Genomic DNA, 13,297 nt, shown 5'->3' on the forward strand with positions numbered 1-13,297 from the left:
ACTCAAACATCTCTGGAGAGACATGAAAATAGCTGTGCAGTGAAGCTCCCCATCCAACCTGACAGAGCTTGCAAGGATATGCAGAGAATGGGAGAAATTCCCCAAATACAGTGCCAAGCATGTAGCGTCATATCCAAGAAGACTTGAGGCTGTAATTGATGCCAAAGGTGCTTCAAGAAAGTAGAGTAAAGAAAGAGTTTTTTTACATAAAAATGTGCAAAAATGTCTAAAATCCTATTTTTGATTTGTCATCGTGGGGTATTGTATGTAGATTGATGAGTGACAAAAATAATTTAAGAAATTGTTGAACAAGGCTGTAATGTAACAAAATGTGGAAAAAGTCAAGGGGTCTGAATACTCCGAATGCACTGTATATACAAAAGTAATTTGACACCCCTTCAAATTAGTGGATTCAGCCATTTCAGCCAAACCCGTTGCTGACAGGTGTATAAAATCAAGCAAACAGCCATGCACTCTTCATAGACAAACAATGGCAGTAGTAAACCCTTACCGAAGAGTTCATTGACTTTCAACGTGGCACCATCATAGGATGCCACCTTTCCAACAAGTCAGTTCCTCAAATTTCTGCCCTGCTAGAGCTGTTCCCTGCCAACTGTAAGTGCTGTTATTGTGAAGTGGAAATGTCAAGGAGCAACAACGGCTCGACCGTGAAGTGGTAGGCCACAAAAGCTCACAGAACGGACCGCTGAGTGATGAAGCATGTAGCTCGTAAAAATTGTCTACATAATATTCTGTCCTTGGTTGCAATACTCACTACAGAGTTCAAAACTTCCTCTGGAAGCAACGTCAGCACAAGAACTGTTCGCACAGCCATCCAGGAGCTTCATGAAATAGGTTTCCATGGCCGAGCAGCCGCACACAAGACTAAGATCACCATGCGCAATGACAAGTGTAGACTGGAGTGGTGTAAAGCTCGCCGCCATTGGACTCTGGAGCAGCGGAAACACGTTCTCTGGAGTCATGAATCATGCTTCACCATCTGGCAGTGCGAATCTGGGTTTGGCGGATGCCAGGAGAACGCAACCTGCCCCAATACATAGTGCCAACTGTAAAGTTTGGTGGATGAATAACGGTCTGGGGCTGTTCCTCATGGTTTGGGCTTGGCCCCTTAATTACAGTGAAGGGAAATCTTAACGCTCCATAATACAATTAATGACATTCTAGACCTTTCTGTGCTTCTAACTTTGTGGCAACAGTTTGGAGAAGGCTCTTTCCTGTTTCAGCATGAACATTTGGTTTGTCGAGATCGGCATGGAAGAACTTGACAGGCCTACATAGTGTTGACCTCAACCCAATCAAACACCTTTGGAATGTATTGGAACACTGACTGGGCGATTAGCCAGGCCTAATCGCCCAACATCAGTGCCCGACCTCAATAATGCTCGTGGCTGAATATTTTTCAACATTTTCACCTTTATTTAACCAGGTTGGCAAGTTGAGAACAAGTTCTCATTTACAATTGCAACCTGGCCAAGATAAAGCAAAGCAGTTCAAAACATACAACAACAAAGAGTTACACATTGAGTAAAACAAACATACAGTCAATAATACAGTAGAAAAATAAGTCTATACACAATGTGAGCAAGTGAGGTGAGATATGGGAGGTAAAGGCAAAAAAGGCCATGGTGGCGAAGTAAATACAATAAGGCAAGTAAAACACTGGAATGGTTGATTTGCAGTGGAAGAATGTGCAAAGTAGAGATATAAATAATGGGGTGCAAAGGAGCAAAATAAATACAGTAGGGAAAGAGGTAGTTGTTTGGGCTAAATTATAGATGGGCTATGTACAGGTGCAGTAATCTGTGAGCTGCTCTGACAGCTGGTGCCTAAAGCTAGTGAAGGAGATAAGCGTTTCCAGTTTGAGATTTTTGTAGTTCGTTCCAGTCATTGGCAGCAGAGAACTAGAAGGAGAGGTGGCCAAAGGAAGAATTGGTTTTGGAGGTGACCAGAGAGATCTACCTGCTGGAGCGCATGCTACAGGTGGGTGATGCTATGGTGACCAGCAAGCTGAGATAAGGGGGGACTTTACCTAGCAGGGTCTTGTAGATGACATGGAGCCAGTGGGTTTGGCGACGAGTATGAAGCGAGGGCCAGCCGTTAAAGTATGGGTCGAAACCGTGACAGTACGGGTCACAGTGTGGGTAGTATATGGGGCTTTGCTGACAAAATGGATGGCACTGTGATAGACTGTATCCAATTTATTGAGTAGGGTATTGGAGGCTATTTTGTAAATGACGTCGCCGAAGTCGAGGATCGGTAGGATGGTCAGTTTTACAAGGGTATGTTTTGCAGCATGAGTGAAGGATACGTTGTTGCGAAATAGGAAGCCAATTCTAGATTTAACTTTGGATTGGAGATGTTAGACTAAACTCTCCTTCGACTCAGACACCTAGGTATTTGTAGTTGTCCACATATTCTAAGTCAGAGACGTCCAGAGTAGTGATGTTGGACAGGCGGGTAGATGCAGGCAGCGATCGGTTGAAGAGTATGCATTTAGTTTTACTTGTATTCAAAAGCAATTGGAGGCCAAGGAAGGAGAATGTATGGCATTGAAGCTCGCCTGGAGGGTTGTTAACAGTGTCCAAGGAAGGGCCAGAAGTATACCCGAATGGTGTCGTCTGCGTAGAGGTGGATCAGAGAATCACCAGCAGCAAGAGCGACATCATTGATGTATACAGAGAAGAGTCGGTCCAAGAATTTAACCCTGTAGCACCCCCATAGAGACTGCTGGACAACAGACCCTCTGATTTGACACACTGAACTCTATCAGAGAAGTGGTTGGTGAACCAGGCAGGGCAATCATTTGAGAAACCAAGGCTGTCGAGTCTGCCGATGAGGATGTGGTGATTGACAGAGTCGAAAGCCCTGGCCAGGTCAATGAATACGGCCGCACAGTATTGTCTCTTATCGATGGCGGTTAAGATATTGTTTAGGACCTTGAGTGTGGCTGAGGTGCACCCGGAGAAGGTATGGTGGGATTCGAAATGGTCGGTAATCTGTTTGTTGACTTGGCTTTCGAAGACCTTAGAAAGGCATGGTAGGATAGATATAGGTCTGTAGCAGTTTGGGTCAAGAGTGTGTGTCCCCTTTGAAGAGGGGGATGACCGCAGCTGCTTTCCAATCTTTGGGAATCTCAGACGACACGAAAGTGGGGTTGAACAGGCTAGTAATAGGGGTGGCAAAAATTTCGGCAGATCATTTTAGAAGGGTCCAGATTGTCTAGCCCGGCTGATTTGTAGGGATCCAGAATTTGCAGAACTTTCAGAACATCAGCTGACTGGATTTGGGAGAAGGATAAATGGGGAAGGCTTGGGCGAGTTGCTGTGGGGGGGGGGGGTACAGTGCTGTTGACCGCGGTAGGGGTAGCCGGGTGGAAAGCATGGCCAGCTGTAGAAAAATGCTTAATAAAATTCTCAATTATAGTGGATTTATCAGTGGTGACAGTGTTTCCTATCTTCAGTGCAGTGGGCAGCTGGGAGGAGGTGTTCTTATTCTCCATGGACTTTACAGTGTCCCAGAACTTTGAGTTTGTGTTGCAAGAAGCAAATTTCAGCTTGAAAAAGCTAGCCTTGGCTTTTCTAACTGCCTGTGTATATTGTTTTCTAGCTTCCCTGAAAAGTTGCATATCACAGGGGCTGTTCGATGCTAATGCACAACGCCATATGATGTCTGTGTTGGTTAAGGGCAGTCAGGTCTGGAGAGAACCAAGAACCATATCTGTTCCTGGTTCTAAATTTCTTGAATGGGACATGCTTATTTAAGATGGTTAGGAAGGCTTAAAAAAAAAAAAAAAAAAAAAAAAAACAGGCCTCCTCTACTGATGGGATGAGATCATTATCATTCCAGGATACCCCGGCCAGGTCGATTAGAAAGGCCTGCTCGCTGAAGTGTTTAAGGGAGCATTTGACAGTGATGAGTTGAGGTCGTTTGACCGCTAACCCATTACGGCAGCAGGCAATGAGGCAGTGATCGCTGAGATCTTGGTTGAAAACAGCAGAGGTGTATTTAGAGGGCAAGTTGGTTAGGATGATATCTATGAGGGTGCCCGTGTTTACAGCTTTGGGGTGGTACCTGGTAGGTTCGTTGATAATTAGTGTGAGATTGAGGGCATCAAGCTTAGATTGTAGGATGGCTGGGGTGTTAAGCATGTTCCAGTTTAGGTCGCCTAGCAGCACGAGCTCTGAAGATAGATGGGGGGCAATCAGTTCACATATGGCATCCATAGCACAGCTGGGGGCAGAGGGTGGTCTATAGCATGTGGCAACGGTGAGAGACATTTTTAGAGGTGGCTTTTTAAAAGTAGAAGTTCAAATTGTTTGGGTACAGACCTGGATAGTAGGACAAATCTCTGCAGTAGATTGCAACACCGCCCCCTTTGGCCATTCTATCTTGTTTGAAAATGTTGTAGTTAGGAATGAAAATGTCTGAATTTTTGGTGGTCTCCCTAAGCCAGGATTCAGACACGGCTAGAACATCCGGGTTGGCAGAGTGTGCTAAAGCAGAGAATAAAACAAACTTCGGGAGGAGGCTTCTAATGTTGACATGATTGAAACCAAGGCTATTACAGTTACAGAAGTCATCAAAAGAGAGCACCTGGAGAATAGGAGTGGAGCTAGGTACTGCAGGGCCTGGATTCACCTTTACATCGCCAGAGGAACAGAGGAGGAGTAGGATGAGGGTTCAGCTAAAAGCTATGAGAATTGGTCGTCTAGAATGGAGAGTAAAAGGAGGTTTCTGGGGGCGATAAAATAGCTTCAAGGTATAATGTACAGACAAATTTATGGTAGGATGTGAATACAGTGGAGGTACACCTAGTTATTGAGTGATGAGATATTGTCTCTAGAAACATCATTGAAACCAGGTGATGTCATTGCATGTGTGGGTGGTGGAACTGAAAGGTTGGATAAGGTATAATGAGCAGGGCTAGAGGCTCTACAGTGAAATAAGCCAATAAACATTAACCAGAACAGCAATGGACAAGGCATATTGACATTAAGGAGAGGCATGCTTAGTCGAGTGATCATAAGGGTCCAGTGAGTAGTGAGGTTGGTTGGGGTAACGGCGATTCAGACAGCTAGCCGGGCCATCGGTAGCAAGCTAACATAGGATGGAGGTCTGTTTTTAGCGACCTCGTGCGTTTCCGTCGGTAAATTAGTGGGGTTCCGTGTGGTAGAGGGGACCAATCCAATTGGCAAAATAAATATAGTGACCCAAGAAAAATTGTCCGATAGACCTATTCAGATAGCAGCCGATAAGACAGCTAACGATTAGCGGGTCGCAGATGGCCGTTCAGGTAACATTGCGACGAAGGGGCCAGTTGGATAACTCCCTCGGGCAGATAACGTCGGTAGTCCAGTCGTGAAGGCCCGGTGGGGCTCCGCATCGGCAGTAAAACGGGTTGCAGGAGAGTGTTTTGAAGTTCAGTTTTTGGAAAATAAAATATATATATATATATAAAATAAATATATATCTAAAAAATATCTATATCTAAAAAATATCTATCTATAATATATATATATATATATAATATATAATATATATGGTTCCCCATTTGTTGCTATAACAGCCTCCACTCTTCTAGGGAGGCTTTCCACTAGATGTTGGGACATTATTGCGAGGACTCACTTCTATTGGCATATCAGTCAGACATCCTTTGTCCTCGTCGTAACCCATATTTATATGTATATATATACCATGTGGACTGCTCAGAGCTGGCGGGAAGGGTCTTTGCCTGGCTGGCTGGCTTTGGGTCTAGCACATCGATACAGCTACAGTGAACATCAGGATTTTTCTCTTAAAACAGTAGAGAGGTAGAAGACCGCTCTCGTAGAAAGCATGGCTCGGTAACTGCTATTTGACCTGACATGAAACTAGAATCTTTAACTACTGGGTTAAAACCAATTTTTTCACCTAAATTGCAGGAATAGCACCATTTGGTGTTCGGAATCTGATAACATCAGCATGTAGGATGGGACATAAACCTACATTTCAATGACGCCTAGTTACTTTACCCTGCCCTCATGAACATATCTACCTTAATTACCTCATACCCCTGCACATTGATCTGGTACTCCCTCTATATAGCTCCACATTGGTCTGGTACTCCCTCTATATAGCTCCACATTGGTCTGGTACTCCCTGTATATAGCTCCACATTGATCTGGTACTGGTGCTCCCTGTCAGAAGGTGAATTCACCAATTTGTAAGTCGCTCTGGATAAGAGCGTCTGCTAAATGACTTAAATGTAAATGTAAATGTATATAGCTCCACATTGATCTGGTGCTCCCTGTATATAGCTCCACATTGATCTGGTGCTCCCTGTATATAGCTCCACATTGATCTGGTGCTCCCTGTATATAGCTCCATATTGATCTGGTACTCCCTGTATATAGCAACACATTGGTCTGGTGCTCCCTGTATATAGCACCACATTGATCTGGTACTGGTGCTCCCTGTATATAGTTCCACATTGATCTGGTGCTCCCTGTATATAGCTCCACATTGATCTGGTGCTCCCTGTATATAGCTCCACATTGATCTGGTGCTCCCTGTATATAGCTCCACATTGATCTGGTGCTCCCTGTATATAGCTCCATATTGATCTGGTACTGGTGCTCCCTGTATATAGTTCCACATTGATCTGGTGCTCCCTGTATATAAGCTCCACATTGATCTGGTGCTCCCTGTATATAGCTCCACATTGATCTGGTGCTCCCTGAATATAGCACCACATTGATCTGGTACTGGTGCTCCCTGTATATAGTTCCACATTGATCTGGTGCTCCCTGTATATAGCTCCACATTGATCTGGTGCTCCGTGTATATAGCTCCACATTGATCTGGTGCTCCGTGTATATAGCTCCACATTGATCTGGTGCTCCCTGTATATAGCTCCACATTGATCTGGTGCTCCCTGTATATAGCTCCACATTGATCTGGTGCTCCCTGTATATAGCTCCATATTGATCTGGTACTCCCTGTATATAGCAACACATTGGTCTGGTGCTCCCTGTATATAGCACCACATTGATCTGGTACTGGTGCTCCCTGTATATAGTTCCACATTGATCTGGTGCTCCCTGTATATAGCTCCACATTGATCTGGTGCTCCCTGTATATAGCTCCACATTGATCTGGTGCTCCCTGTATATAGCTCCACATTGATCTGGTGCTCCCTGTATATAGCTCCATATTGATCTGGTACTGGTGCTCCCTGTATATAGTTCCACATTGATCTGGTGCTCCCTGTATATAAGCTCCACATTGATCTGGTGCTCCCTGTATATAGCTCCACATTGATCTGGTGCTCCCTGAATATAGCACCACATTGATCTGGTACTGGTGCTCCCTGTATATAGTTCCACATTGATCTGGTGCTCCCTGTATATAGCTCCACATTGATCTGGTGCTCCGTGTATATAGCTCCACATTGATCTGGTGCTCCCTGTATATAGCGCCACATTGATCTGGTGCTCCCTGTATATAGCGCCACATTGATCTGGTGCTCCCTGTATATATAGCTCCACATTGATCTGGTGCTCCCTGTATATATAGCTCCACATTGATCTGGTGCTCCCTGTATATAGCGCCACATTGATCTGGTGCTCCCTGTATATATAGCTCCACATTGATCTGGAACTCCTTGTATATAGTTCCATTATTGTGCATTTTATTCCTTGTTACTATTTTTATTTCATTTTTACTCTGCATAGCTTGGAAGGGCTCATAAGCAAATATTTCATGGTAAAGTCTACACCCATTGAAATTCGGCAAATGTGACAAATAAAATTTGATGACTAATTTCTCTGAACAGAAAAATAAATTCACTGAGAATACATTACATAGGATGAAGAAACAATACTCTTGAGCCACAGCTCCATACTTACTACATGTCAGACACAGAGAACTGATACTACATACTCGTTGTTGGGGTGGGATTGGCAGGGGTGTGGCGCGATTCCTCGTCTAACTCATTGTTAGAAAAATCTGTCCAAATCGGATGTTTAGGTACTATATATTTACCAAATATTATATATGATTCCTATAAATTAAAAACGGCCAATTTGGAAGCACTTAAACAGCCTAAAGGAAAATTCCACACCAAAACTATATTTTGGTATTTGTTTCATTAGTCAATTGTTGATGTAGTCCCAAAATGTTTTGCATGTCAGCAATAAAGATCTATACCTTTCAAAATACAGAAATTCAGCTGGTGTGATGCTGCAGATCTTGATGGCTGACATGCAAAACATTTTGGGACTAATGAAACAAATAATAAAATATGGATTTTGGGTGAAATTTTCCGTTAAATTTCTCAGAGATCCGACTAAATTTCAACAGAATAATGATGCAGGAATGCTAATCTCATTTGTTTCTAACAACAAATTATTTTAGAGAAATCTGAGATGGTGGGTGTGGAAATCCTCTTTCTTGTGCTTTTTGAAGTGGAACGACCCATTGGGTAAGAGTGGACCAGAGAGCAGCGTTGAGGTCACAAAAGAAAAGAACATGCCATACAGAAGAACACCACCAGACAACATACAGATTCTAATACAGCATTTCTACAAATAAAACATGTTTAGTAAGGATCAGTATTACCTGGACAGGACAACAACCATAGCATACAGGTCAATGGCACTGTCTGCCACTCTCTTCAGCACAAACTGCTCATCTGCAATGGAGAGGAGAAATAACATTACAATACAACCATATAATATTGGCCATTAAACACTACCCAGCTAGCACATAACGTTCTGAGAACCATATGTTTCTTAGAGCTTGGTCAGAGCGTGTTGTCCTATGATTAATTTACATACAACCTTCCCACAACCCGGCTAGCAGTATAACGTTTTCTACAGGTTTACTCATGGCTCTATTTAAAAAAGTAATGTTCTCAGAGCATTCAGAAAATGTTAAGAAAAATGTTCTTCTGTGGGAATTCAGTACTTCAGCATAACGTTTTGCGATGGCATTTTGAAGTTAAACCTTACTAAATGCTTGTGTACTGAAATATCCATCTTTACGCCTAGGCATTGGGCTTGAGATTGTCAAAGAAAATAACTCGATAGATAGAGAAGTGTGTGTGTGCATTAATAAGAAGCCTGTTCTAACTGTTCTGTGTGTGTAGAATGACCATGATATCTGGGCGCTCAGCCAAGAGCTGACAGAAACTAACTGGTTCCTCTTAGCTTAACTGAAGACAGAGCCGTGTTAAATTAAAAGTGTTAAATTCTGCACACCAGTGATAGAGCTAGTGTTCGGTTTGGAGCCTGTTTCTGGGCGAAAGATTCATAGTTTGTGTGTGTGACCAGTATGACCATACATCATCTGGGCCGACAGTCAAAGGCAATTGCTTGCCCAGCTTGGGGGAACCGTTGAGCTACTGTTCGAGGTAGTATGTCTGGAGTGACTTCCTGTCATTCTGGCCATATTGTCCTCACTCAGTTGCGACAGACTGAGGCAACCTTTTCACCCAGTTGTCTCCACACACACACGCATTGGGTAGCTTGACTAAATAAATGCTCCTCTACTCTTTGTACAGGGGGCTCTCAGTCCATTTCACCTGCGTGGGTGGTGTGACCAGCCTCCTCATTATAATAGCTTTTTTAATAAAAGTAATACCTTGATTGATTATCGATTTTGCCTATTCTCATTATTAGTTAAAAGGTAGAATTTCCACCATCATTTTCTGCAGTTTTCCTCATGGATCATTTTAAACTCAAACTTCTCAGAACATTCAGAAAACTTCCCATAACAAAAACAAGAAAACATTAGTAACGCTCAAATAATGTTCTAAGAATTATTTAAAAACATATTCCATTTTGAGCTTCAACAAAACCTTTCTCGATCCTCTCACTTGTTATGGGGTCTGTATGAATAGACAAATGTACAGCTTTGTATCAGTAAAATAAAAAAATAAGAACTTGACATGCTACCTTCATTCTGGTTCTCATAATCTCCCAGCAACCAAAAAATGTATGTTCCCAGAACAGTCGAAAATGTTCGCTTCCGTTCTCAGAGCTTTTAAAAAACATTTTGTTTTACTAGTGTCAGGAAATGTATGGCTTCGTTCCCAGAACCAATGGGGAAACAAAAACCTACGTTCCCACAACTTTCAAGGATCCAAATGTGCTAGTTGGGTATCCTTAAAAATCAGGTTCACAACTTTAGTTCTTCTTAGGTAGGTTGACAGTGTATTATAAATACTCACGGAGGATGTTCTTGCCGTGTTTGAGCAGCATACCCTCAACAGTGACTCCAAAGTGCTCGATAGCTTTAACAGCCTGGAAGAAATACGGACGTCAATCAACTGGGAGTCTTAGACTTACGGTGACATTATGGCATGGATGGATACATACAGCCACGGAGGTCAATGCAAGCTTTGAATCTCTCTCACCAGATTTCCACTGTGAGACAACTCCGGATGAACTGATCCCTGTAGAGTGAGCCCAGTGCTAAGACCTGCCGTCCTGGATAACAAGAAAGAGACAAATGGTTAGGGAGGGTCCAAGGATTATTATTATATTTTTTTTTAAATTGGTCGACCAAGAGTTGTCTGTTCTTTCGACCAGTCGATTGGTTGTCATTTTAAAACATGTATTTTTTCCATATATTGACACATCCTATGTGTTTGAATCAAATCAACTATATTCACTGAGCTTGTCTGATGATTTAAGCACACGGTTTGATTAAATAATTAAGACACACAAATGACTAGAGGGAGTCCAACCCGCAATTGATTTGATTGTGCCGGGCTCAGACTTGCTGTGCTGTGTTTTTTTAAAAGACAGTGACTGACGAGCACCTGTTGTCTCTCTCCTCCCTGCTGCAGCGACCACCACAGAACATCAGTGTTAATCACGCTGTCCGTGTTGCGGGAGCTAATACATAATTACAGCCATTTCTGACTGAAAAGTTGTGTTACTGAAATCCCTCATTTGTTTAGGAAAAACATTCCCTATTCCCATCAACCCTTGCTCTCTTTGCGTGACACATGTATGTATCGCACGCAAGTAACCTAAGACCTATTCGCACTGGACTAGTAATACTGGAGAACGCTGGTCATGTAATTATTACCCCAGAATGTGTGTTATTCCAGAGGATGATTCAGACAGGACAAGTATTACTGGAGAACGCTGGTCATGTAATTATTACCCCAGAATGTGTGTTATTCCAGAGGATGATTCAGACAGGACAAGTATTACTGGAGAACGCTGGTCATGTAATTATTATCCCAGAATGTCCGTTATTCCAGAGGATCATTCAGACAGGACAAGTATTACTGGAGAACGCTGGTCATGTAATTATTACCCCAGAATGTCCGTTATTCCAGAGCATCATTCAGACAGGACTAGTATTACTGGAGAACGCTGGTCATGTGCTCAGAATGTCCGTTATTCCAGAGGATGATCCGGATGGGATTCGTTTTTTTCTTTATTTCTTCCCCAATGCATTGACAGTTAAGAAGGAAGCCTGGAGGTTTTTTATTCTAGGCGTGAAGATAAAGTATTTCAACATGTCCAGGTGATAAGGTCACACTGAGAACTCCAGCTTTTCCCCCAAGTTTCTAATCCAGCTCTCTATCGTGTCCCCATCATATTTGAATTGAGGAAGTGTGATCATAATTAGGATATTTTAGCGAGCTGCAGTACATCCTAAATTCCCCCCAGCCTTCAGATGTGAGCTAAACAGTGCAAGTGCACTTGAGATGCATTTTAAGGCTATGGATGACAAAGTTGTAATTTTCAAGTGTTTAGGTCAGTTGTATGCTGCTTTGCCATCTATTAACAGCAAGGGTTGCATTAATTAGGCTCAGTGTTTCTTACTGATGCATTTGGTAATATTCAACTGAAAAGCACACAAACAAAAGCATTCACTGTAAAAGTTGATCAACTCTATATGAATGGCCTACATGTAGCCTATGCTCAGCACTTAGTTCAATTTATCCAAATCAGGTGTTGTTTTCTTGTGAAAACCGCAAGCAACACCTGTCAAAACAGGCATTTCTCTGAAAACACAGGGATGTCGATTCACACTGGACTAGTATGATCAGAGGACCTTGGAGTTCGCCAAACAAATGGTGGTTATTCTGGTTGGAAATGTTACTCTCCATAGGCGAGACCCCAAAAAAATAAATGACAGTCCAAAAGGTGTCGGTCAGTGCTTACCGAGGGGTAGCCTACAGCTTGTGTAAACAATGTGAAATGGCTAGCTAGTTAGTGGTGGTGCGCGCTAATAGCGTTTCAATCGGTGATGTTACTCGCTGAGACCTTGAAGTAATGGTTCCCCTTGCTCTGCAAGGGCTGCGGCTTTTGTGGAGCGATGGGTAACGATGCTTCGTGGGTGTCAGTTGTTGATGTGTGCAGAGGGTTCCTGGTTCACGCCCGGGTCGGGGCGAGGGTACGGACTAAAGTTATACTGTTACACTTGCATGAAAATAATTTGATGAACACCCATCTGTGATAAACCTACCATTTGTAAAACACCAAAAAGCAACATTCAGACAGGACCAAAAAAAAGATGTCTGCTCCTGCTTACTAGGTTGAAGCCTACCATGTCGGCCCACAATGTAATTTTACAAATGCCCATCCATGTGGTAGGCCCACCGTTTGTAAAACAGGCTATTGAGTGGGCTTTATTAGTCCTGATTCCTGTGACTAATCAATTTCACTATTTAAGCACTGAATTTCAGCTACCCAACTTTGTCAGGAGTTATCCCGAGCCTATTTGCAATGTGTTTACACTGCGGTAAATGTAGAAGTATTTTATTTTTTGTTATGATCAGCTTGTCAAAATTTTTGACTGATACAAACTTTGAAACCATCGATCAATGGGGTGAAACTCCTGGACAACAGTTCTGATTGTCCACCTTAATTACCGCAAAGACTAAAAACAGTTGCATTCATTAGTGAATTCAATTTCCAAAATCTAACGGTTTATTTATTGTTTAAGCTAATTATTCAAGGCAATTCAATTAGTATTTATTCAATTTATTTTAAAACTAAAATGCTCGATTACATTTCAAATCATGAATGACATGAACAAATTCATGATTGATACAGTAGCCTGTAGAAGTATTGAAATTTAGGTGGAAGTTAAGGTATTAAGACTAAACAGGATGTGCTCTTAGGCCGACAGCTCGACGGTTGTTATACAAGGCTGCTTACTAAGCCTCCTAATGATAAGGACATTACTTATTATACAAATAATAGCAATAAAAAGGAGTTATTAATATTAAATATTTTTTATATTCCAACAATTTAGAGAAGTGTAAACA

General features: G+C 42.3%; 1 protein-coding gene across 1 annotated transcript in view; it reads right to left on the bottom strand.

Moving 5' to 3' along the window:
- The window catches only part of acadvl (acyl-CoA dehydrogenase very long chain), a 39,707-nt gene that overhangs the window by 6,905 nt on the left and 19,505 nt on the right, over nt 1-13,297 (bottom strand). Inside the window, exons 16-18 of the mRNA XM_064938183.1 lie at nt 10,418-10,490; nt 10,232-10,304; nt 8,620-8,692 (exon numbers count right to left, since the gene is read on the bottom strand). Coding sequence (XP_064794255.1) covers nt 8,620-8,692; nt 10,232-10,304; nt 10,418-10,490 — 219 coding nt within the window. The remainder of the gene's footprint in view (nt 1-8,619; nt 8,693-10,231; nt 10,305-10,417; nt 10,491-13,297) is intronic.

The sequence above is a fragment of the Oncorhynchus masou genome, chromosome 26 (genome assembly GCF_036934945.1).
Source record: "Oncorhynchus masou masou isolate Uvic2021 chromosome 26, UVic_Omas_1.1, whole genome shotgun sequence".
In the NCBI taxonomy this organism is placed as follows: Eukaryota; Metazoa; Chordata; class Actinopteri; order Salmoniformes; family Salmonidae; genus Oncorhynchus; species Oncorhynchus masou.